We start from the raw sequence: 21,934 nt of genomic DNA on the forward strand, positions 1-21,934 counted from the left end.
TATATATATATATATATATATATATATATATATATATATATATATATATATATATATATATATATATATATATATATATATATATATATATACACACACACACACACACACACACACAGTACAGACCAAAGGTTGGACACACCTTCTCATTTAAAGAGTTTTCTTTATTTTCATGACTATGAAAATTGTAGATTCACACTGAAGGCATCACAACTGTGAATTAACACATGTGGAATTATATACATAACAAAAAAGTGTGAAACAACTGAAAATATGTCATATTGTAGGTTCTTCATAGTAGCCACCTTTTGATTACTGCTTTGCACACTCTTGGCATTCTCTTGATGAGCTTCCAGAGGTAGTCACCTGAAATGTTTTTCACTTCACAGGTGTGCCCTGTCAGCTTTAATAAGTGTGATTTCTTGCCTTATAAATAGGGTTGGGACCATCAGTTGTGCAGAAGTCAGGTGGATACACAGCTAGTAGTCCTACTGAATAGACTGTTAGAATTTGTATTATGGCAAGAAAAAAGCAGCTAAGTACAGAAAAACGAGTGGCCATCATTACTTTAAAAAATGAAGGTCAGTCAGTCCGAAAAATTTGGAAAACTGTGAAAGTGTCCCCAAGTGCAGTCACAAAAACCATCAAGCGCTACAAAGAAACTGACTCACATGCGGACCGCCCCAGGAAAGGAAGACCAAGAGTCAGGATAAGTTGGAGGATAAGTTCACCAGCCTCAGAAATGGCAGGATAACAGCAGCTCAGATTAGAGAGCAGGTCAATGGCACACAGAGGTCTAGCAGCAGACACATCTCTACAACAACTGTTCAAAGGAGACTGTGTGAATCGGGCCTTCATGGTAGAATATCTGCTAGGAAACCACTGCTAAAGAAATGCAACAAGCAGAAGAGACTTGTTTGGGAACAAGAACACAAAGAATGGACATCAGACCAGTAGAAATCTGTGCTTTGGTCTGATGAGTCCAAATTGGAGATTTTTGGTTCCAACCACCGTGTCTTTGTGCGACGCAGAAAAGGTGAAAGGATGGACTCTACATGCCTGGTTCCCACCGTGAAGCATGGAGGAGGAGGTGTAATGGTGTGGGGGTGCTTTGCTGGTGACACTGTTGGGGATTTATTCCAAATTGAAGACATACTGAACCAGCATGGCTACCACACCATCTTACAGCGGCATGCTATTCCATCCGGTTTGCTGAAGCCAATCCAGATGGTTTGGGGTGAGCTGGACCGCAGAATGAAGGCAAAAGGACCAACAAGTGCTAAGCATCTCTGGGAACTCCTTCATGACTGTTGGAAGACCATTTCAGGTGACTACCTCTGGAAGCTCATCAAGAGAATGCCAAGAGTGTGCAAAGCAGTAATCAAAGCTAAAGGTGGCTACTATAAAGAACCTAGAATATGACATATTTTCTGTTGTTTCACACTTTCTTGTTATGTATATAATTCCACATGTGTTAATTCACAGTTTTGATCCCTTTAGTGTGAATCTACAATTTTCATAGTCATGAAAATAAAGAAAACTCTTTGAATGAGAAGGTGTGTCCAAACGTTTGGTCTGTACTGTACATAGATATATACACTGTATTTATTTTTTTGATGGCTCGTGAGCTGCCCGCTCATCCTTTGCGATCGGCCGGCCAATCACGATGGACATGTTGGACAACCCCTGCTGTAGAGCGTCCTGCCCAGCCATGACAAAATAGTCTGGTTTTAAGTCTGGATTTAAGACACGTCAATTCTTAACTTTGAATTTAGTTCTGTGATCCCCTGTGTCTTTGAGTCTTTTGCTCTCTAACTTTTAATCTTTGCGTTTTTCTTTTGCTTTTACAGACTTTACATTGTTGGGATTATTAGGTCTCTTATTGTCTGAAGTGTAGCACTTTCAAAGCTGTGTTCATTTTCTTGCCGTTTTAGGGGATCAGACGTTACCACATCCTTAACCTTTCTGTGTTTGTTTGGTATCGTGGACCGTTTAATCTGTGGCACACATTCATGACTGGAATGACTTTCCACAGAAAGCTCACTGATCTTACATCAGTAAGGTGGATTCTGGAACATCTGGACTTTACATTTGATCACTTTTCTCTTTCAGTAAATCAAACGGACCTGGGCTTTGGTCCAGGATAGTGTGAGTTAGCATCACCAGAATACATTTGTGCCAAATCTGTGTGAAGGGCGGCAGTTTAGCTCAGGCGGTACAGCAGGTCGTCCAACAACCGAAGGGTTGGCAGATCAATCCCCGCTCTCCCCAACCAGCTGTCACCCACAGCTGGAGTTTAGGAGCAGATGGGATGGCTGAATGCAGATGGTGTTTGTCGGGACATTTTCATGTCTTTTTGTTAGGTTGGGTTTTTTTGTGTTTGTGACCAAAGCCTGAAGTCTGTTCTGGCTTGGAGCCTGCAGGATTTTGAGCCACTTCCAATACCTTGAATGGACTCAAAAGGCCAGAAAGGTTGATCAGTTTTTCAACCTGCCACTACAGTTTAGTGAGTCTTTAGGGACCTTCTGACCAGAGCTGCTCCCTCAGAGGTCTACAAGAGCAGCGCTGTGTTTAGGGCCGGCAGACGGGTTTACAGGATCTGCCGGGTCAGCTCTCCCCCATCATCAGACTCTGGATTCCTGCAACAGTCCCAGATTTGTGCTCCAACATCTGGTTCCCATTAGCTTTGATTTCAACACCCCTGTAGGATGTACCAGCTGTGAAAGCAGATAGAGCTCTGACCCACCAGAACAGCGCAGGGAACTTTGATCTTCTGTCTCTTCAGAGTTCTTTGAAGTCTCTGGATTCTTTCCATGCTGTGACTGAGGTTTTCCTCTTTTTACATCACACTTTCATTCCTGCCGTCCTGCAGCAGAACTCTGAGTCTTCTGGTCAAAAAATGCCAGCAGTCTCTGCTTGGCTTCACACCGACAGTAACACATACATATAGCTTTGTTGCTATAGCAACAGAGCAGCCATCTGGGTCATTAGGTTCCATACAAAGTGAAACAAGTAGCATATCAGACATCTGCAGGCCATCTACCTGCATTCTGAATCTGAATACATATCAGTTGGAGAACACGGTGGACCATACCGTAACATTTGACTTCAGGGTCTCCCCAGAACAGCTCTTTACACTCGTTGCAGGTTCTTCCTCCAAAGCCAGGATGGCAGGAACACTGACCACTGATCTGTGGAAAAGTCCAGCTAGTGTCAGCTTCTTGAACTGGAGGACACAGAGCTCACTCTGTGTGACACAACAGAATGAAAACATGGACATGGACACTGACCTGGTTGCAGGACGTCCCGTACGAGTGCTTGGGGTCGCAGTCGCAGCTCTGACACCCGAGGCCGCTTGCCATATTCCAGGTGTCGGGTGCACAGCGGTCGCAATACTGACCGGTCACGTTGGGCAGGCAGGGACACTGACCGCTGCTGCGGTTGCAGTGACAATCTCCAGACGAGGAGCAGCTGGACGGGCTGGTGCCCAGCTTGTTACACACACATTCTGTGAGGCCAAACAACAGCTGCTGTGAGGTTCATGTTCTGAGGAGATGTTCCGAGATGTTCATTCAACTTTCTGATCTTATGGGTTCTGCTCGACCCTAAATCACATCTCTAAAAAAACACTTCATCTGGGTCATTTGTTCAAGAATATTCTGCTGAGGTGTGAGAGAAGGTTTCCGTACTCACTCCGACAGTCTTGCAGCAATGCGTTGCCATAGTAACCCAGCTTACAGTCCTGGCATGCTGTGCCCTCGCTGTAGTAGAGACATCGCAGACACTCCCCACTCTGACGGTCGCAGGACTCAGGGTCTAGCATGTCGATGTTGTTGTTGCACCGACAGGGAACACACTGCCCTCCGACCTCACTTGGGCTTCCATAGAAACCCGGCGAACACTCATCACAGCGAGGTCCTGGACAGGAGGACAAACCCAAGGCAAAAGGTCATCAGAGACAGCAAAGTGGGCAGGACAAAGACATGTCAGGCATCACACATGGTGACGGTCGCTTCATCCTGATGCCGCAGCCCAACCTGCAGCTGCTTGTGGGATCTGCTGACCTCTGCGGCATGCAAGGGAAGCTTTTGTCACCAGTGTTGGGAGGAACGCCGTAAAACGCCATTACTAACGGCGTTATAAGTTAAGCAACGGAGTAATCTATTTTCATCCTCACTGCAACGCCATTTCAGTTAAAGGTACGCTACTTCACAGTTATGGAGCCCTGGACATTGCATAGAAAAATAAATGAATTTATTGTTCCTTCAACTTACCGGTACTAAAAGTTAGTACGCATTTTTTGTGTGCACAAGTTAGGATTATGTGCGCACAAAATGCTCATTTGTGGCTACAAAATGTGCACATTTTGTGTCTATAATATACTAATTTGTGCACACATAGCCCGTATCCAGCCGTAAGGGCAGTTGTGACTGAGGCTTGAAATGCAGCTCATATAAAAAGAACGTTACGCTCTAAATGCACGTTCATCTTCCAAAAAAGAGTTACCACTGGTGCTGAGCCATAGTGGCGTGTTTTTCTAATTTAGGATTTTTTTCTGACTCCCAGTTTGCCCCGATCAGTTAGTTGGATGCCACTTCCTGTTTCTTTGTATCAACTGAGGAGCTACGTTCAGTTTTTACGCATTAACTGGAGTCTCATGCTTGACGCGCCCCAAAACCTTCAATCATCTTCTTGTAGGACTTTTCAGGTTTTAAGGGGGGGGGCTGGTGATTCATGCGTCTGTCATAGACAGATTACAGCCCCCACATCCTTCTTCCTGCTGTAATGACAGAGCTGATGTGTCAACACATTCCTGCTGTCTGCGCAGGTTTAATCACACACCTCCTCTTCCCCAAATTAAACCTGGCATCACAGACCACAACATTCATCCCAGAAAATTTCCATCACAATATTTGAGGCGCAGCCACGTTTAGAACCTTGCACCATCATTTTGTGCCGCCTCTGCGTTTTGTTCACCCCACAGGATGTGTCTGAACAGGCCGCCATCAAACAAGCCAGACGTCTTAGCATGCATGTTCTTGTGCAGCTTTCTGCATTTCGCTCTTTGAAAATGGATTTGATCAGCTGGTCTTTGAATTTCCTTGACAACATTTCTTTAATGAATGGAAAGCAGAACATTTCTGCCCCGATGGAACTCATGCGGCTGGATACACCAACCATTCATGGGGCAAGTGGAGGCTGCTGTGTCTGTCCAAAGTGTCGGTGGAAGACGTTGAAGATGTGAATCTATTCCAATTTCTGGTAGTCAGATTTTTCACAATTGGGAATGTGTGACAGTCTGGAAGAGAGGGGAGATGTAGCTCTGTCGGGGGGGTACACCGGACTGCAAGGACTCACATGACAAACTTTCACAAAGCCTCACTTGCCCAGATAGGCAGAGAGCGCTGGTGACCTTTGAACTTGTGTGGAAAATGGATGCCAACTTGGAGCGCCTTTCTGCAAGTATTTATAGGGGACTGGTCCAAATTGCTCACAACCCGGACCATTAAAATAAATAAATAAAGAAAAATAAAATGAAAAAAAGAAAAAAATCGCTTCTAGACCCTGCTAGACCAGCCAAGGACACAATCCGGCAGACATAAATGTTGGATCTGCTGGTGCCAGAAAGAATTTGATCTAATCTGCCTCCCTTGAGCCGAGCGCTCTGCCCTCGTTTCTCCGCTTCCTCAGTGAATGAACTGTAGTTAGGATGTAAAGGTGTGCAGCTCGCCTGCTTAGGCCAATCTTGACTTTGGTATACCTCCTCATTTCCTTCTTGTGAACAGTCTGAAGCAGACCCCCCTTTCCGTCACCCATAACTGAGAGCTCTCCGTTTACACTCACTCCCACTAGCTTACAGCCGCTTACAACCCATACCTAACATTAGCGGTGCAACAAGAGGGCGGCCGTGGTGCAGCGGTAGGGCGGTCGACCCATGATCATAATATTGCAGGTTTGATTCCCGCCTTGCACGCCCATGAGTCGAAGTGTCCTTGGGCAAGACACTGAACCCCACCTTGCCTCTGGTGGTAGGCAGGCGCCTGTGTTTGGCAGCGGAGCCGCCATCAGTGTATGAATGTGTGTGTGAATGTGTGTGTGACTGGGTGAATGGGTCTGTGACTGTAAAGCGCTTTGTCCTTGTAGGAAGAAAGGCGCTATACAAGTATACGCCATTTACCATTTTACCAAGAGCGCCGCGCCATATCAGAGCTATCCAGTCATCCAGTTCTGATCCAGATTCCAGGAAAACAAAGACGTTCATGGATCTGTCGGTCTGACAGTGGATGATCAGAATGGAGCAGAGCTGGTGGCCCACTGACTGTAGTTTGTACATAACAACTACAAGGTTTTTCAAACAGCATTTTTGTCAGCTCCTAAATCACCATGATTTGAATAAAGACATTCTTTAATCTTAATATTCTTTATATTTGTCCTCCAAAATCAGAAAGATGCCACATGAACATGTTAAAAACACAGTTTTCATTGGAGTGGGGCTTTAAACAGGAGAGCAGTGAGTCTGTGTTAAATGTTGTTTGATTTTATCACAGTAGAGCATTTCATACTATTCTTACATCATTCTCCTCAGTCATAACATGGTGAATATGAAATGTATTTTTTTAGCTTGTTACTTTTACTACGTTTGCGTGGGAGTTCTTACCTCTGTATCCAGTGCTGCAAACGCATACGGCCTGCTGGGAGTCATCGCTACGGAAACAGCTTCCTGCAAACTGACGCAAACTCTCTGGACCATCAGGACACATGCAGGGACGACAGTGGTCACCTGACCCCAGTACTGGGTCACCATAGTAACCATCTAGACACCTGAGGGTGGGAGGAGACAGAATACACAAATATCACGAGTGAGTCACGTGTCATAGCTCCCTGTGGGATTTAGGTGAAGACTTTTACTTTGAAAATCTGCTTCCTGCCTCTGCTCTGAAATTGTGTTTGATGAGCTTCATCATATAATCACACGCCTCACAGTAGGCCGGCACAATAAATCCCAAATTTATCATTGTCGCGCTATCAAGCTGTGCAATATGCACATCTCAAAAGACTGAACATCACAATAAATGGTTACTTTAAATGTGCTAAAACAATCTCATGGCAGCTTGAAGTATTAGCGAATCAAATAAATCCATTTCTGCCTTTAACCAATAGGATGGAGCCCTTTTATGTTAGATGCTCACCTCCCATGCAGACTAGTTTCATCTGGACTATAATTTAAGTTATGTTGACTTATTTAAATGAAGCTGTTGCAGTGAAATTGAAATGAGCATTTCGGTTGTTTTTGCTGTTTGTTCATTTATCGCTAGTTATGTCGTCATGGCAACATAGATCACTAATATCGCATATCGTGAGTCTTCCTCACATCGTCCAGCCCTACCTCACAATGATTATATGCATGGCATCCTCATAGTGTTTTCTAGTTCATCTTCCAATGTCTGTCTGTGTCATGAGCTTCCTTCCTGCTCCATCCCACAACTGCCATGTTGTGTCCGGGAGCAGTAACCTGCTACGCACCTGGGGCTTCTGATGACAGAACCCCCTCCCCGAGATAGTGAAAGCTTCAGAATTGAATCTTTTTCCCTGCATTCACCCTTTTTCACTCTTTGGTGCTGAGAGGTCTCTGTGCAGCTTCTAAGAACATTACAGCTAACGTCTGTGAACACCTTAAGCTCCATCAAAACTCTTCACCTCATTTCTGGGACATTGCGTTTTTAGGATTTTCCAAATCTGAAGTCTAAAGCTACGTTCACACCACCTTCAGCAACCTATGTCTTAAAAGTCTATGTGAATGACTGTATGCATGTGGGCTTCTGTGTTTCAAAACTCCTGCATTCACCGGTAGCTACGCACATTTTTAAGACTGTTTAGAAATAGAAGAAGAAGCCCCTCCCTGCTTTTCCAGTGTGAAATCAGTTGGCTGTAGTCACATTCAAGAATTGAACGCACGTCACATGTCCCATGTGTCTGTAGCTTTACAGTCTTCCTGGTTAAAGCTTACCTGGCTATTTTCTTCATGTAGCACATTTAAAACACCACAAGATTGCTGAAAGTGCTGCACAATAAGGCAAAAGGGTGACCTGACGTGATGGGGGGTACCAAACAAGAGGTCACCTCTCACAGCTGTGTCCCGCAGTGTGGTCTCTGCAGTGGAGGCAGCTGCCAGTGTCGGGGTCACAGGTCTCGGCGTGTCCGTTGCAGGAACAGGGTCGGCAAGCCGGGAAGCCCCAGTGACCTGGCAGGCAGCGATCGCACTGCCGACCGTACGCACCGACCACACAGCCGCACTGGCCGGTCAGCTGATCACAGAACGGACTCTGAGAGCCCAGTGGGTTGCACTCACATGCTGGAAGAAATGAGCCACAAACATTTATGAGGCACGGCTCTGAGGACGACAGAGCAATGGCCTCTGTGTTCACAGCGTAAGCTGACCTATGCAGCCACTGGGTCCGAACTGGAAGGTAGCAGGAGCACACCGGTCACAGCTCCGGCCAACCACGTTGGGCCGACACCGGCACTGACCGCCGTTGGGATCGCACACTGTGCTCAGCGAGCCCTGAGGGTCACATTGGCATTCTGGGAAATGCAGAACACAGGAAACATCTCAGAAGAACAAGCCTGAACCAGCCTGAGAAGACGACAGATTTACAAGCACAGACAGATGTCAAGACAACGACGGAGAAAGTTCAGCTGCAGACAGAACAATAAAAACTAACAGAACAAAAAAAAAAAAAACAACCCAAGATGAAAGTAGAGGAAGACATCGGCTCCTGAGCACGGAGAGTCATGATTCCAGATGATCGTTGCTCAGAGGAAGACTCCAGCAGTGAAGAGCACAAAAGTGAGAGCATGATGAAGAAGTAGCACCTGATGCAGATACATCAGTTTCACCGGCTTCCATTAATGTAAGAACCCTTTTATTCAAATCAATCGCTGGGCTGCTGTAGCCCTCCATCTTCCTGGTTTCACCTCTGGATAACGATGCCTCTCCAGAGGTGAAACCCAGGACAGGTGATGGAACACGGAGGACGATGACTCTGCTGTTAGAGGATCCATATCTCTACCTAAACACCGGTCGGACAGAAACTGAAGAAGCCGCTCGGATGAGAGGCGAACATCTTCACACCAGAAGTTTGGTCCAGTTGAATTTCTTTAGAACTTTTTATATTCTTATGACCTGGATGACTGAGAATCTAAACCCACAACTTGACAAATGAAACGATCAAAGAAAATGTGTCTTTTTGTGTATTTTTACCAGTGTGATTAACCACATAGGCAGGAGCTGCTTTGAACTGCACTGTGAAGTTTGCTTCAGTGGTTCTTTTTAGCTGCTCCCTCAGATGACCTTGGCTGTAAACTGATGGTTTTTCTAAGGTTTGATCCATTGGGGGTTTTGATGCTGAACTCTGATCCTAACCCTTCATGCTGCGATGTTTTAATGGGATTTTCTGATGTTTCTTAGCAGTTCCTCAACAAAACTGAACACAGGTTGCTTCGTTTAAAGTTCGCTCTGGCTCCATGAAGAACATCATCTCCATCTCCATGGACTTAAAAAAAAAAAGTTCTCCTCATTCTAGACCTTCTTCACTCAGGTGCAGGACCGTCCTTCTGCTACTTCAACAGTATCAGCTGCCAAACTGTGTGTGTGTGTGTGTGGGGGGGGGGGGTCCTCTCGTAACGGGATGAGATCAGTCTTTTTGTTGTAATTACACAAAGTCACAAAGTACTGATTGTCCCCAAGTGTCTAAGTGTTTGAAATCTGTTATGAAAAATTTAAAAACGTTATCGATGTTCACAGCATTACCTTATAATAATATAATTGCTTAATCAATTATCAAAGATGGTTAAAATGATTGATTTCTTTTTTTTTTTTTTTTTTTTTTTTTTTTTTTTTTAACTTGTTCTGTCCAACAGCTGAGCAAACAGATTAGAGCTGAAGGCTTTTTGTGTTGGACAGGTTTTACTATCACAAAAAGAGGTTATATAGCTTCAAGAAACTAGAGTGTAGATTTCTATAAACCCCTTTTTGTCGTATTATTTTTTATTTATTTGTTACATTTAGTGTGTGTGGGGAGGGAGAGGGGAAGAATGTGAGGGGAGGGTGGAAGAGAGTAAAAGGAAGAAAGGTGAAAAGGTGGGGGATACAAGCACTGATTTGACTAAGTTATTAATTTAAGCTGTAACAATTATACCAGATCTGCTGGAAAGACGAATGTTAGATAAAAGGTGAAAATCTGACACTAAGATGAGCGAGAAAGAAAAAAAAAAAACTGTCCATCAATACACTGTAGGTAAGGAGGAGGGATGAAGCAGACAGGGAGCGGTGTGGAGTGTGCACGTGCACGTGGGGGTGGAGATACATGCATGCTGCCGACGTGAACCGTGTGTTCATAAAGGGAGCCAGATCCTACCCAGCCAGACCAGCCAGACCAGGAGAGGGGAGGAGAGCCCCCCAGGCCAGAAGCCCCCCCAGCATCCGGACCCAGGCAGCCCGGGAGGGGAGGAGGAGGGGACCGCCCACCCCACCAGCCAAGCACAGAGAGGGCCCCCCTACAGGGGCCCCCCCAATGCCCAGAGGCACAAGCGAACCCAATGATTGATTTCTAATGATATCACTTTACTTGTGCCAAAAATTGATTCATGATTTTTCCAGATGAAAACCAAATTGACCATATTTTCAACTTTTGATACTTGATCAATTTATGCTCTGAAGATTTTTAAAACAGTGTTGTGTCTGTTTTTTCTGATATTGTTATTTTTAATCATAGTCATGATTTTTATAATAAAAAAATCTGCACACAGATAACAGATCTGCATTTACTATGTTGATTTCTAAAATTGAGTTATTAAGATCACAAATCACCGAAGAAAAAAGGTTCAGCGCACCGTCCCGTCTATTTTTTCATAATAATTAAGTAAGTCATCTTTGTCAGGTGATTTTTTGATACTTAAGGATTCTTAAATCTGCCTGATAGAAGTGATGAACCGGATATTGATAAATCATCTAATAAAACGGTTACGTTATTGTCACCTTTGGCTCCCTGATGCAGCAAAGCCGAAATCCTAAAGATAAAGTTTCTGCAGATGTCGGTCATTGGAGTCTTCACCACACTCTGGCTGTTCTCCAGACATCGGTAACGCTGAAAGATTTCCCAGCTGCTGGACTCTCCTCCCTCTGAGGCCGTGAACATGTCCAGGTTCTGACAGTACGGCATCAGCACAATCTGAGGAGGAGTCAGAGGACAACTTCACTCCAACCTAGTGCTTCTTCTGGACCTCCAACCACAACCCAGAATCCAACCCAGTAATACACAAAAACAATACTTCTGCTCACCGAGTCGATGAGTGTGTATGGAGACTGGACATCCCCGAGGGCCGAGTACCGAGGCAGACTGAGCCGGATTGTGTAGTTCAAGCCTGACTCGAAGCACACTGGTCTGGGGAGAACCACGTTCCTGCAGAGACAGCCACCTCCTGTCACACACTACAGCACAGCCAGGACACCGGTGTTTGATCCCTGCCTTCTTGTAAGCATGCAGGACTTTTTCTGAGACTTTTAGCAGGACGTGGTCCTGGAGTCACATTTAGAATCTCACTGCAGAAGGTTTAGGGGAACGCTGACCGTGAGCCGGACTGCAGGGAGGTCATCTGGTTGTCTTCGTCTGGCACAGTGTTGATACAGCGGCTGTCTGCTCTGATTGGTCCAGGCCTCATTACTGTCATCAGAACCTCCTCCCATTGGTCCGGGAGCTGTTACATGAACAAACGTCTTACAGGTTGGGAGTCTCATGCTGAGGAGTTTGAGGCTTTCATGCTGGATAGACATGAATTATTTCTGTTCTCCAGAAATGTTTCCAAAACCTTCAAATCATAAAAACAAGCAGGAGCAGAACCCCTAACCCTAAAACCAATAACCTTTAAATAACCTTTAAATTTAAAGTGACTTCCACCGAGGGGGAGGGGCCAAAACATTTCGTCCTAACCCTAACACTCTGTTAAGACAAACAAGTGTACTCAAGCAATCACAAAATCCCTTTTGGTTCTCATCAAACCTGACAGCTCTGCAGAGACCCAGCGGTGGACGTCTTACCTGAGGCTCGTACCGGATGAGGATGCTGTACTCCATGGAGTATGGGATGTTGTCTACAGAGAACTCTAGAAAGGCACCTTCTGGAACATTGACGAGGCCGATACCCGTCCATGTGGGACTGCGATCCTGAGGATGGGGCCTCGGGACCAGCATGACCCCCTTAGAACGAAAGCGTGAAGAGAGGATGAGACCTGGGAGGTGAAGAAGCTGAGCAGGTGTTCTGATTCAGTTTAGAAAGATGTGACTGAGTAAAATCAAAATGACAAAAAAGTGTCTGTTGATTTCGTACAAAAAAGTGTGTTACAAAGTAGAGGAATACTTCCAGTAAACATACTTGTTGGTAAATATGCTAACTTTACAGTCATATTCATTTAAGTTAGATTAGCTAGATGACTGAAGCAGTCAACAAGTGATCTGTTTCTGTGAGGAAGGATCAAGCGAAGCTTTCAAACAATAACCACGTTTGAAGGATCAGACGAGGCGGAACGTTGTTATTCTTCATCAGTGAAAGCTGGGTGGCTGTGGCGAGCCCCAACGGGATGTGCTGAAAGGTGAACACCAGCTTTAAGTAATCTATACGTTAAGGTTTTATTAGGGTTAGTACGGTGGGGTTTAGCTAGGACCAGGTCTGTGTTAGCAGGACTGCAAGCAGCAAGAACTGAAAGACGCAGAAGCCGATCCGATTTCAGTCTGTGACAGCAGCAAGAAGACGTTCCTTCATACATCTGTGCTTCCCCATCCGGTGATTGGATGGGACGTCGTGAAGGAACAGCCCCAACTTGGTCTGTTTTCTTTAGATCTGAGCATGTCACAGCTTAGTGCATCTGCCCCTACGTCTGTGGCGGTCTCTGTGTCCACCGCTGCTGTTCAGCTTGCAATAAAACGAAAAAAACAACAACAACAACAATATGGTCCCACACTATTAGCACGATGAGCAAAGAAATTGGCAGCTAATCTTAATGATTCTGCCGATACCTCGCATGGCTTGCAGTTGTATTTGGCACCATAGCCTAAAGGGTCAGCATGGAAGCTCCTGCCTCACAGCAAGAGACTCTTAGTTCAAATCCTGGTCTTTCTGTGTGGAGATTGCATGCTCTCCCTTTGCATGCATGGGTTCTCCCTGTTTACTCCAGCTTCCTCCCACAGGGAAGCTTCACAGATTGACTCGATTACTCGAAATTCTCCGTAGGTGTGAGTGTGTGGCATCCTGTCCAAACTGTACCCCGGCTTCATCCAACAGTGGCCCGGACAGGCTCCAGCAACCCGGTGACCCCCAAAAGGATATAGTGAGTTAAAACCCTTGTGCTATCTTAGATGACCCCCCCCTTACTTTGACGTGTTCTCCCTACCCTGACAAAGGTGGATAAAGGTGGAAAGATTTCATGTAATCCATGGACACCAGTGAAGGTCACAAATCATTGAATAAAAAAGGATCAGAGCACTGTCTAATGGGTCTAGATGACCCAACTCCCAATGTTAAAGTGCCTAGGATAGCACAAGGGTTACGAAAACGGATGGATGGCTGGATAAATCATTTAGAATAATTCGTACTATTCTAAACAGTTAACAGACTTCAGAGTCCAGTCCTTCTTTTCAGTTTTCCATTTGTCTTTTTTTATCTGCACACAGTAGCGATTTCAGAGGTAAGTAAAGCCTTACTCACAGGTCCAAACTTGGCATCTTCGGCTTCATAGGTGTAGTGGTCCAAAGTGCTGAAGTAGAATCCAGACTCAATCTGATCACAACGCCGACCAAACATGTGATCTCTGCAAACACACTGCCCGCTCATCTGGTCACACCTACACACAGACAGGAAGTAGAAAGTCTTGAATGAAATAAAAATCCATCACAGCCCTGATTTTTTACCTTTTTGTCTTTATGAACATTAAGAGGAAAACATTTGAATGGCATTCGCTCATTAGAAATGGACTGAGTGACCCCTACCAAAATCCCATAGACCTTTAATAAACAGCTGTTAGTCAGTCATTCTAGTGGTCAGAAGAACCATTCTGGATCTGACAACTTTTAACATCAACATGGTGGAAAAACATGTTGACTGAACTGATTTATTTGGTTGGGGCAGGAAGTAAACCTTTGTTTTTTGAATGGATGATGTCACACTCACTCAGTCCAGTTCTCAGATCCAGTCAATGGTTCATGCACACCTGCACAACATGCTGATAGTTATGAACTCACTGATTGTGTATCGCTCCTCCAAGATCACAGTCACAGGGTCTGCAGCCGTCCACGTCATTACTCAGACCCCAGTGTTCAGGCTGCAACACACACAAACACACACAGCGACACAAATCAACACACACACACATTGATTTTGTTGCTCTTAAAGAGCCTCTATCACGCTTTTCTTAAGCCTTTCAGAGTAAACTATATCCATATATATGATAATAAATTACCTTAAACACACAAAAAAACACATTTTTAATAAATCTGAGTTATTCTCCTGATTTCATTTCCAACCCGGATGTAAGACGACTCGATCTCTGAGGCTCCGCCTTTCTCTCCTTGTGGGTGTCGCCCATTTCATGACATGAATATGGAGTCGGCCTCTGCAGCGTTTCAGTGTTTCACCCAGGAAAACAAACAACATCCAAACTTTTGCAAAAATGGATGTGCATGTGGGGGCGGTGCTGGCACAGCTGACCCTTCCTGGAAGGGGCCGTCCTTTACGTTCATATGTATGAATGTGGGAACGTGGAATGGGAGGGGCTGGTGCTCAGCAGGTTTTTAGAGGAATACTCATGGAGCTAAATACCACTTTGGGATTGTTTTTTGTGAGGAATTAATTCACTTAAAAGGTAAAAAGTTGGTTTTGCATACAGGCAATTTGAAGTAACTAATTTAACCTTCTTATGACCCACAAATAATAAAAAAAAAAAAAAAGCAAGGCAAAATTGAGCCTGACTCTTGCTGAAGCATCACTGGATTCTCCAGAAACCAAGTTTGTAGAATAGGATCAACCCAATACCTAAAACACCTAAAAATAAGTTCCGCCTTTTGTGAGGGCTGTGAGCTGATTGGTTAGTGGATTTTCTCACCACACACTGGTCACAGTCTTGTCCAGTCGTCAAACGTTTGCAGAAGCAGTTTCCTGATTGGCTGTCACATGGGTTTCCTCCAGGAGCAGTTCCCAGAGGACTGCAGGTACACGCTGTCATTGCAAAACAAACATCACTTCCTGTTCCATGACAGGTCTGTTTCAAACCGTGCTCGTCTTGCTATCGACACAAATTAAAGTTGGTGGGTTGCAGGACATAGATGACCAAAAACAGTCACAGAAATAGGAATCACCTGCATAAAAACCCCAGATGCGGAGCATCACATGTGTAGTGATTTATTCAGGTGTTTCCTGCAGCTTTGTCTTCATTGTTTCATCATGCAGGGCTTCATAAACTTTTAATGTTACTTTTATAAACCCTGGGGTCAAGCTGGACACACAATCTGGAACCCTTGAACCTTCATTAATGAGCATTTCCTTGGTTTTTATGTTCCTCTTTTCTCATCTTTCCTACCTTTACAACCTTCAGGCTCGTCGCTTAGCCCGTAATGTGCCGGCCTGCAGCGGTCGCAGCGCTCGCCCTCCACGTTCACTTTACAGCGACACTGTCCAGCGATGAGACCAGCCCGGATGTCCGTCATTCCATCACAAAGTCCTCCATTCACCGAGCCCAGGGGATCACAGTTACAGGCTGCACAGATAACACCACCGCCATCTTAGATACCACCCTATATGCATTTCCGTACACATGAATGCAAAGCTTCTTTAAAACTCTCAGTCTCTTTCCTGCCATGACTCCCTCACCCTCAGCTGAAGACCTCTTCATACCCGGGCTAATGTTTGAACTAACCCTCCACCCTCTGTAGGGGCTACAGCTAAGCAGAATTAACTACTGTGCTAATATAACCCACAATGTGATGCCCACACATGAGGATGCCAGGTCTGAAGAGGTTAAACAATAAATAAACATTTCATAAAATCCAATCAAATCAAATAAAAAAAACACTTAAAAGGTGCAGAACCAAAAACCCAAGCTGAATAAAAAGTCAAGGAATGAAAGTAATTCTTTAAATGTGTGAAAGAACTTCAAGGTTGATCAAAGTTTTTGCTTTTGTTTTCATGCCCCTCCCACAGAAGGCCCCCAATTCGCTGCAGACAGAATGTGGCTCAATAATGGAAACTGTTTCTGAATGGGAATTCATCCAGGTACAAATGATGTGCAGATGGCAGTGAACATCCTTAGAGCCTATACTGTCAACCTCATAGTCTATCATCCATCCATCACCATGATCTTCATCACTATCCCAACTATCGTCGTCTTCATCAATAACAAAACCAACAATATAATAATAATAGATTAGATTTATCTGCGCTTTTGCTCAAACGCTTACATGTGTCCATTATTCATTCATACTGGGTGATGGGAACAACCATTGTAGCCTCAGCTGCCATGGGGGGGGGAGACAGAGAGGCCAGTTTACTGACCATCACCGGGACATTCCTGCACATTCAAGTGCACACAAGGACAGCCGGCTGTGGGGAGCGGGGATTGAACCACCGACCCTTCGGTCATTGGACAACCTGTTCTACCACCTGAGCCACTGCCGATGAACCATCATCATAATCACTATCCCGACCACCACTACTGTGATTAACATTAAATTACGGTTATTCATAAAAGTTCAAAACCAATGTTGTCCCAGAGTAGACAATCAGAATCTGCAAGTGTCTGCTTTGTTTGGTCTCTGAAAATGACTTCAAATAGAAACTTATTCTATTGAGTAGAAGGGATCCTATAAGCCCTCATCTGATGAAGGTGGAAAAAGCCTAACGTTTAAAGCTGTGGGGGTTGATCTGAGGCAGGTCTGAGCTTGGCTGAGGCTACCTCAAAGGTTTGACAAATAAAACTCCTCCGTGTTTAGCCTTCATCCAGCCTTTCATCTAGTCTCAAACCCATGTCATAATGCTCCGGCCCTCATCCACCTGCTAATTAAACAGAACGGGAGTTTAGCCCTTCAGTTAGACAGTTACATCTTCATTTTGAAGCAGTTCTTTACATGAACCTGTCAGGGTAACATATAGGATTAAAGACAACATGACAGTAAACAGCACCTTTATAAAGGAACCATAAAATGTCATGGATCTCATCCTTTCCATTGTATTCGTTCTTACATTTTCGCTGTCAGATTTGTGTCCACAAAGTTACAGACAAAGTTTAAACTCCAATATATATCAAAAAGAAAAAGGAAATTCTTCCAAACATCACAAGACTCGTTACTGTTGCTCTTCAGGTGCGTGACCAGAGCTCAGGACTCACGCTGGCAGATGTTGGGGTCTCTGGCGTCTCTCTCGGGATGCTGGTAGAAGAATGGTTTACACTGCTCACATTTGTGTCCTGCTGTATTGTGTTGGCAGTTGTCACAAACTCCTCCACTGACACCCCCAGAAGCCACAAACACCGCCATGTCAAAGTGACACGCGTCAGAGTGCTGGTTGCAGTTACACCCTAAAGACACAGCAGGAGAGGGGATTAGAAGTTCTGGTCGATGCAAGTCAAACACCTTCATTCTCCAAAAAGGTATTCAGGAGTTGCTTTAAAGGGACTAAACGGATGTATGTGACTGGAACAACATGGCATTTGGAGCATTTAGCAGATGCTTTCATTACAACAGACACTCGGTTGCTTTTACAACTGGAGGTGATGGGGCGTGTCTTGCCCAAGGTCCCAATGATTGCGATTGAACCCCTGACCGATCTGACAGCAGCCGGCGCCAAAAGCCAGCCCCTGACGGCGTGGACTCACTTTTGCAGGCGTTGGTGTTGCGTCCTTCGGCTGGTCTCCAGGGAAGGTCGTGGTAGAAGTCCTGGCACTGTTCACAGTTGAGGCCTTTAGTGTTGTGGTTACACATGCAGTGACCATGAACCTGAACAAAAACCATCAGTCAATATTTACCAGGACCGATCATTTTTGGGTATGAATCTCATGATAAAAGCTGAGAAGATCCACTCTTGCAGAGACTCTGAACCGTTGGTGGGTTCAGAACAATTTACAGAGGCACAGAGCCAGAAGTCTGACCTCCAACTGCTCTGCCCCATTCAAAGGAGAAATATTTATGAAAAACATTTTCTTGTAAAAAGTGGTCTGTTTTCAGGTGCTGTTGTCAGCGGTGGATGTCCCTTGTTCTGTTTTGCGTTAAGGGGGGGTCTGAAAGTCCCTGGCAGCCATTGTTGCAGCCCTGTCTGCTGTGGCCTACAAGTATGTGTGTGTGCTGGGTGGGGGTCTGTGTTCCCACCTTCCTTTCCCCATCCCCGGACATCTTTTACATTTGACTAAACACACTCACATGTGCCAGCTCACCCTTTGCTCCATCATAGACCTTTGAATGTTTGCAGCTATGATACAACTTTGATGCATGTTTACGTGCATGAGAGTGACTGAACCTGACGTGCACAATCCTCTGTTTTTGTCCTGCAGTTGAGTCATAGCAACTGGATTTAAAACCTTCCTTGAAATGTTTCGCAGCTCATCCAAGTGGCTTCATGCGTCCTGATGAGCGCCAAAATGTTTTCATGGAACAAGACTTTAAGAACCTTCATCGCTGAAGTCCGATTGTTTTTGCCTGAGATCTTTTTAAAGGTTAGCCCACAGACTGACCCCAACACATCCCAGGACTCACCATCCCCTCCATGGTCTGGCCAGCTCCCAGGACGGGGGCACACTCAGAGGCGTGTCCATAACAGAAGCAGTTTCCTCTAACCACCATGTCGTAGACAGCGTAGTAGTACTTTTCTTTGATCTCTATGCGTGAGTCCAGCAGGTTGTCGCCCAGTGTATGAAGCTTGGTGAACTTGACTCGCAGATTGGTTATTTTCAGCAGATCTGAACAGAGTTAATAACAGGACAGAGACCACCATCCACATGAGGTCACTTGATTTGTTTGTAACCACTGTCACCTGGCTCAGCCCCAACAAGATCCCCATCAGCTTCATCAATAACCAGATATAGACTGATTTCTAATGATGTCACAGAACTTCCTGTCTCTGAAGCAAACTTTCACAACTGCTACCAACACATCAACACACTATACAATGGATGAAGATTGGTTTAAAGATGACATGAAGATGCAACTTATACTAACATTGATGAAACTGAGACTAGGTTTAAGAGCCCATGACCTTGGTTATAGATTATACTCATCTGAGTGAAATGTACACTATCTGCTAGGAGTGGAACGATTTGTTTTAACAGCAATTGGATTCCTATCATAGTTTGTAGTTGACGGTATGATTTCTAGTCGATGTTGGTGCATTTTGAACGATCCAATTTGATCCAATTCACTGACTTATATTGGATCCAGGACATTTTTATCCAAAACTTCCAGCAGTGAGACTCAGACAGAAATTCCTGCTACTGAACAGTGAAGTTTTCCAGATTCTTGGATTTCTTCCAGATCATCAAGTATAGATTAAATATGTGTCCAAACAAACAAGTAAACTAGAATGAATGTCAAATCCATTCACATGTTAGTTTCCTAAAGTTCACCACTGTTGTTTTTCCACATCCAAAGAATCCAAAGGGAACATTCTTAGAACATTCTAGACACTGGATGGTCACATGACTTTATTAAAAGTCTGTCCACACATTGGACTGGAATGATGGACTGACTGCGGTTATCACATGTGTGTTGTCCGCTGTGATGGACTTATTTTTTTAATGTTATAGTAAACTAAACCTATCAAGGCTCAATCTAAGTGGCATTTTATCAACATTCCCTGGATCAAACATGACCAGAACTCAGCTCTAGAAAAAAATAATTACCGGTAGTTAAATTTAAGAAAATTAGAATCATAATAATTAGTTCATCCTGGCAACTAAAGTAACCTCTTTTACATGTGGCTACTGTAAAAACTGATTGATTGCTAATGTCTAACGTTGTTGTCTTTGTATTACGCTACATGAAATGTTCCATTATCGCCGTTTCAATTACTTTCGTTAGTGTTGGTGATTGTCTATAGAACCAAAGTCCCTAATAACCTACTCTTTTAAACCTCAATCTAATAACACTTCCTGCTCCAAACCAAGACAAATTCCTTACACAAGTTAAGGAATGCTATACATACTTTGGATTCGTGGACTGTACGGGTCATCTATTCGAAATGCCGGGTCCAAAACTCTGTAAATCACCTGGAACAAGAAGAAACGTCAAAGCTGTAGAGCAGGGAGAAGTTACACCAATGACATGAAGATGACCTGGATGACAGACTCCCTCACCTCTCCTTCAGTGGACGGCTCAATGTCAGAATAGCGCGAGTCACAGATGACATCGTCAACCTTCTGCATCGGACCCTGAGGAACTGAAGGGAAGGCCGATTCGCAGTCGTAGGCAAAGTAGCGGTAAACCTGCCAAGTCTTTCCGAAGTCTGCTGAGCGCTCGATCACCATGGCAGCAGGTCGGAACGTCTGAGGAAGAGAACATCAGAAAAATGTTGTTTCACATTAACTCTAAGCAACGATGCACAGGAAACAGGAGAACGATAAGAGAACTAAAGTCCAAGGTAACGCCAGCACAATAATACAATAAAACAAATTTCAGCCTCTAGCTTCCATGTGTTCAACAGAAAAGGAAAACATGGAAAGGCTTCTGTTTCCATCTCTACTTATTTGTCAGAAGAAACAGTTTTCAACTGTTCTGACAATTTTCACAGAGTCACTGGAACTTACCATCACTGGAACAATAGGAGAGCTGACATTCTCAGAGACCAGGCTGCATTCAAATGCCTCTGACCCACAGCTAGGAGGTAATCAAGGAGGCTTTAACTCCTCCTGCAAAACAGCTGCAGTTCTGCAGCAATGCCGCTTCACGGATTTGAATCTGTGTAAGGTGCTAGTCACTAAAGCCCATGCTCACCGGAGCTGAAGAATCTAATCTAACCAACTCTAACACGTCTTCTTAATTCATCTTCTTAACCGTTTATTCCCTTTCGGGGTCACGGGGTTGCCGGAGCCTATCCCGGCTAATTGGGCGTAGGCAAGGGATACCCTGGACTGGTCGCCAGTCTGTCGCAGGGTGGAATATCCTCAATCACACATCCATTCACTCTCACACTCACACCTATGGACTATTTAGAGTTGCCAATCAACCTATGTAGCATGTTTTTGGACGGTGGGAGGAAGCCGGAGATCCCGGAGAAAACCCACGCATGCACGGGGAGAACATGCAAACTCCACACAGAAAGGTCCCCCATTGATGTTGTGTTTTTCATGTCCCCCAGCCAGGACTTGAACCGGGGGCCTTCTTGCTGTGAGGCAAGAGCGCTAACCACTGTGCCACCGTGCAGCCCGCACCTCTAACACGTACTTACCCAAAACCTGGAGATTTAAACGACGTCTACTTCTGCAACACCTCTGGCTTCTCACCACCATGTCTCCATCTATTTACTCCTGCATTCACTGTCCTAAAACGTTTCATTTGTCCTTTAATTCTTTAAAAAAAAATTCATGTGATACAAAGACCGTAGAAAGACCGTTTGCTTGAGGCTCCTCCTGGATTAAAAAAATATAGCGCTCTGAGACCAAACACATATTTGAAAACATTAAGCATTATCTGCATTTTGCCTCAACAAAAGTCAACGATCCTCCAAAAAGAATGACAAAAACTAAAGAAATGGAGAATATACTCCCTGTCCCTGATGATGATGAAGAGGTTGCAGCTGGTCAGCTGACTGTAGCGTCACTTGAAGCTACGCAGCAAACGTTTTTTGCTGAGGCTGATTAAAAAAAAGCCAATGAACGCTTAGAAATCAACTTGGCTCAATTGACG

General features: G+C 44.6%; 1 protein-coding gene across 1 annotated transcript in view; it reads right to left on the reverse strand.

The window, feature by feature from the left end:
• lamb1 (laminin subunit beta 1) overlaps window positions 1-21,934 on the reverse strand; it is a 45,893-nt gene that overhangs the window by 13,489 nt on the left and 10,470 nt on the right. Inside the window, exons 5-23 of the mRNA XM_023955540.1 lie at window positions 20,386-20,574; window positions 20,235-20,298; window positions 18,791-18,993; window positions 17,917-18,037; window positions 17,431-17,619; window positions 15,628-15,804; window positions 15,154-15,266; window positions 14,294-14,373; window positions 13,761-13,896; window positions 12,098-12,256; window positions 11,630-11,757; window positions 11,342-11,462; window positions 11,039-11,231; window positions 8,440-8,583; window positions 8,122-8,353; window positions 6,659-6,822; window positions 3,694-3,918; window positions 3,291-3,508; window positions 3,095-3,191 (exon numbers count right to left, since the gene is read on the reverse strand). Of these exons, the coding sequence (XP_023811308.1) occupies window positions 3,095-3,191; window positions 3,291-3,508; window positions 3,694-3,918; window positions 6,659-6,822; window positions 8,122-8,353; window positions 8,440-8,583; window positions 11,039-11,231; window positions 11,342-11,462; window positions 11,630-11,757; window positions 12,098-12,256; window positions 13,761-13,896; window positions 14,294-14,373; window positions 15,154-15,266; window positions 15,628-15,804; window positions 17,431-17,619; window positions 17,917-18,037; window positions 18,791-18,993; window positions 20,235-20,298; window positions 20,386-20,574 (2,953 nt within the window). The remainder of the gene's footprint in view (window positions 1-3,094; window positions 3,192-3,290; window positions 3,509-3,693; window positions 3,919-6,658; window positions 6,823-8,121; window positions 8,354-8,439; window positions 8,584-11,038; window positions 11,232-11,341; window positions 11,463-11,629; window positions 11,758-12,097; window positions 12,257-13,760; window positions 13,897-14,293; window positions 14,374-15,153; window positions 15,267-15,627; window positions 15,805-17,430; window positions 17,620-17,916; window positions 18,038-18,790; window positions 18,994-20,234; window positions 20,299-20,385; window positions 20,575-21,934) is intronic.

This window comes from Oryzias latipes, chromosome 6, assembly GCF_002234675.1.
Source record: "Oryzias latipes chromosome 6, ASM223467v1".
Taxonomy (NCBI): domain Eukaryota; kingdom Metazoa; phylum Chordata; class Actinopteri; order Beloniformes; family Adrianichthyidae; genus Oryzias; species Oryzias latipes.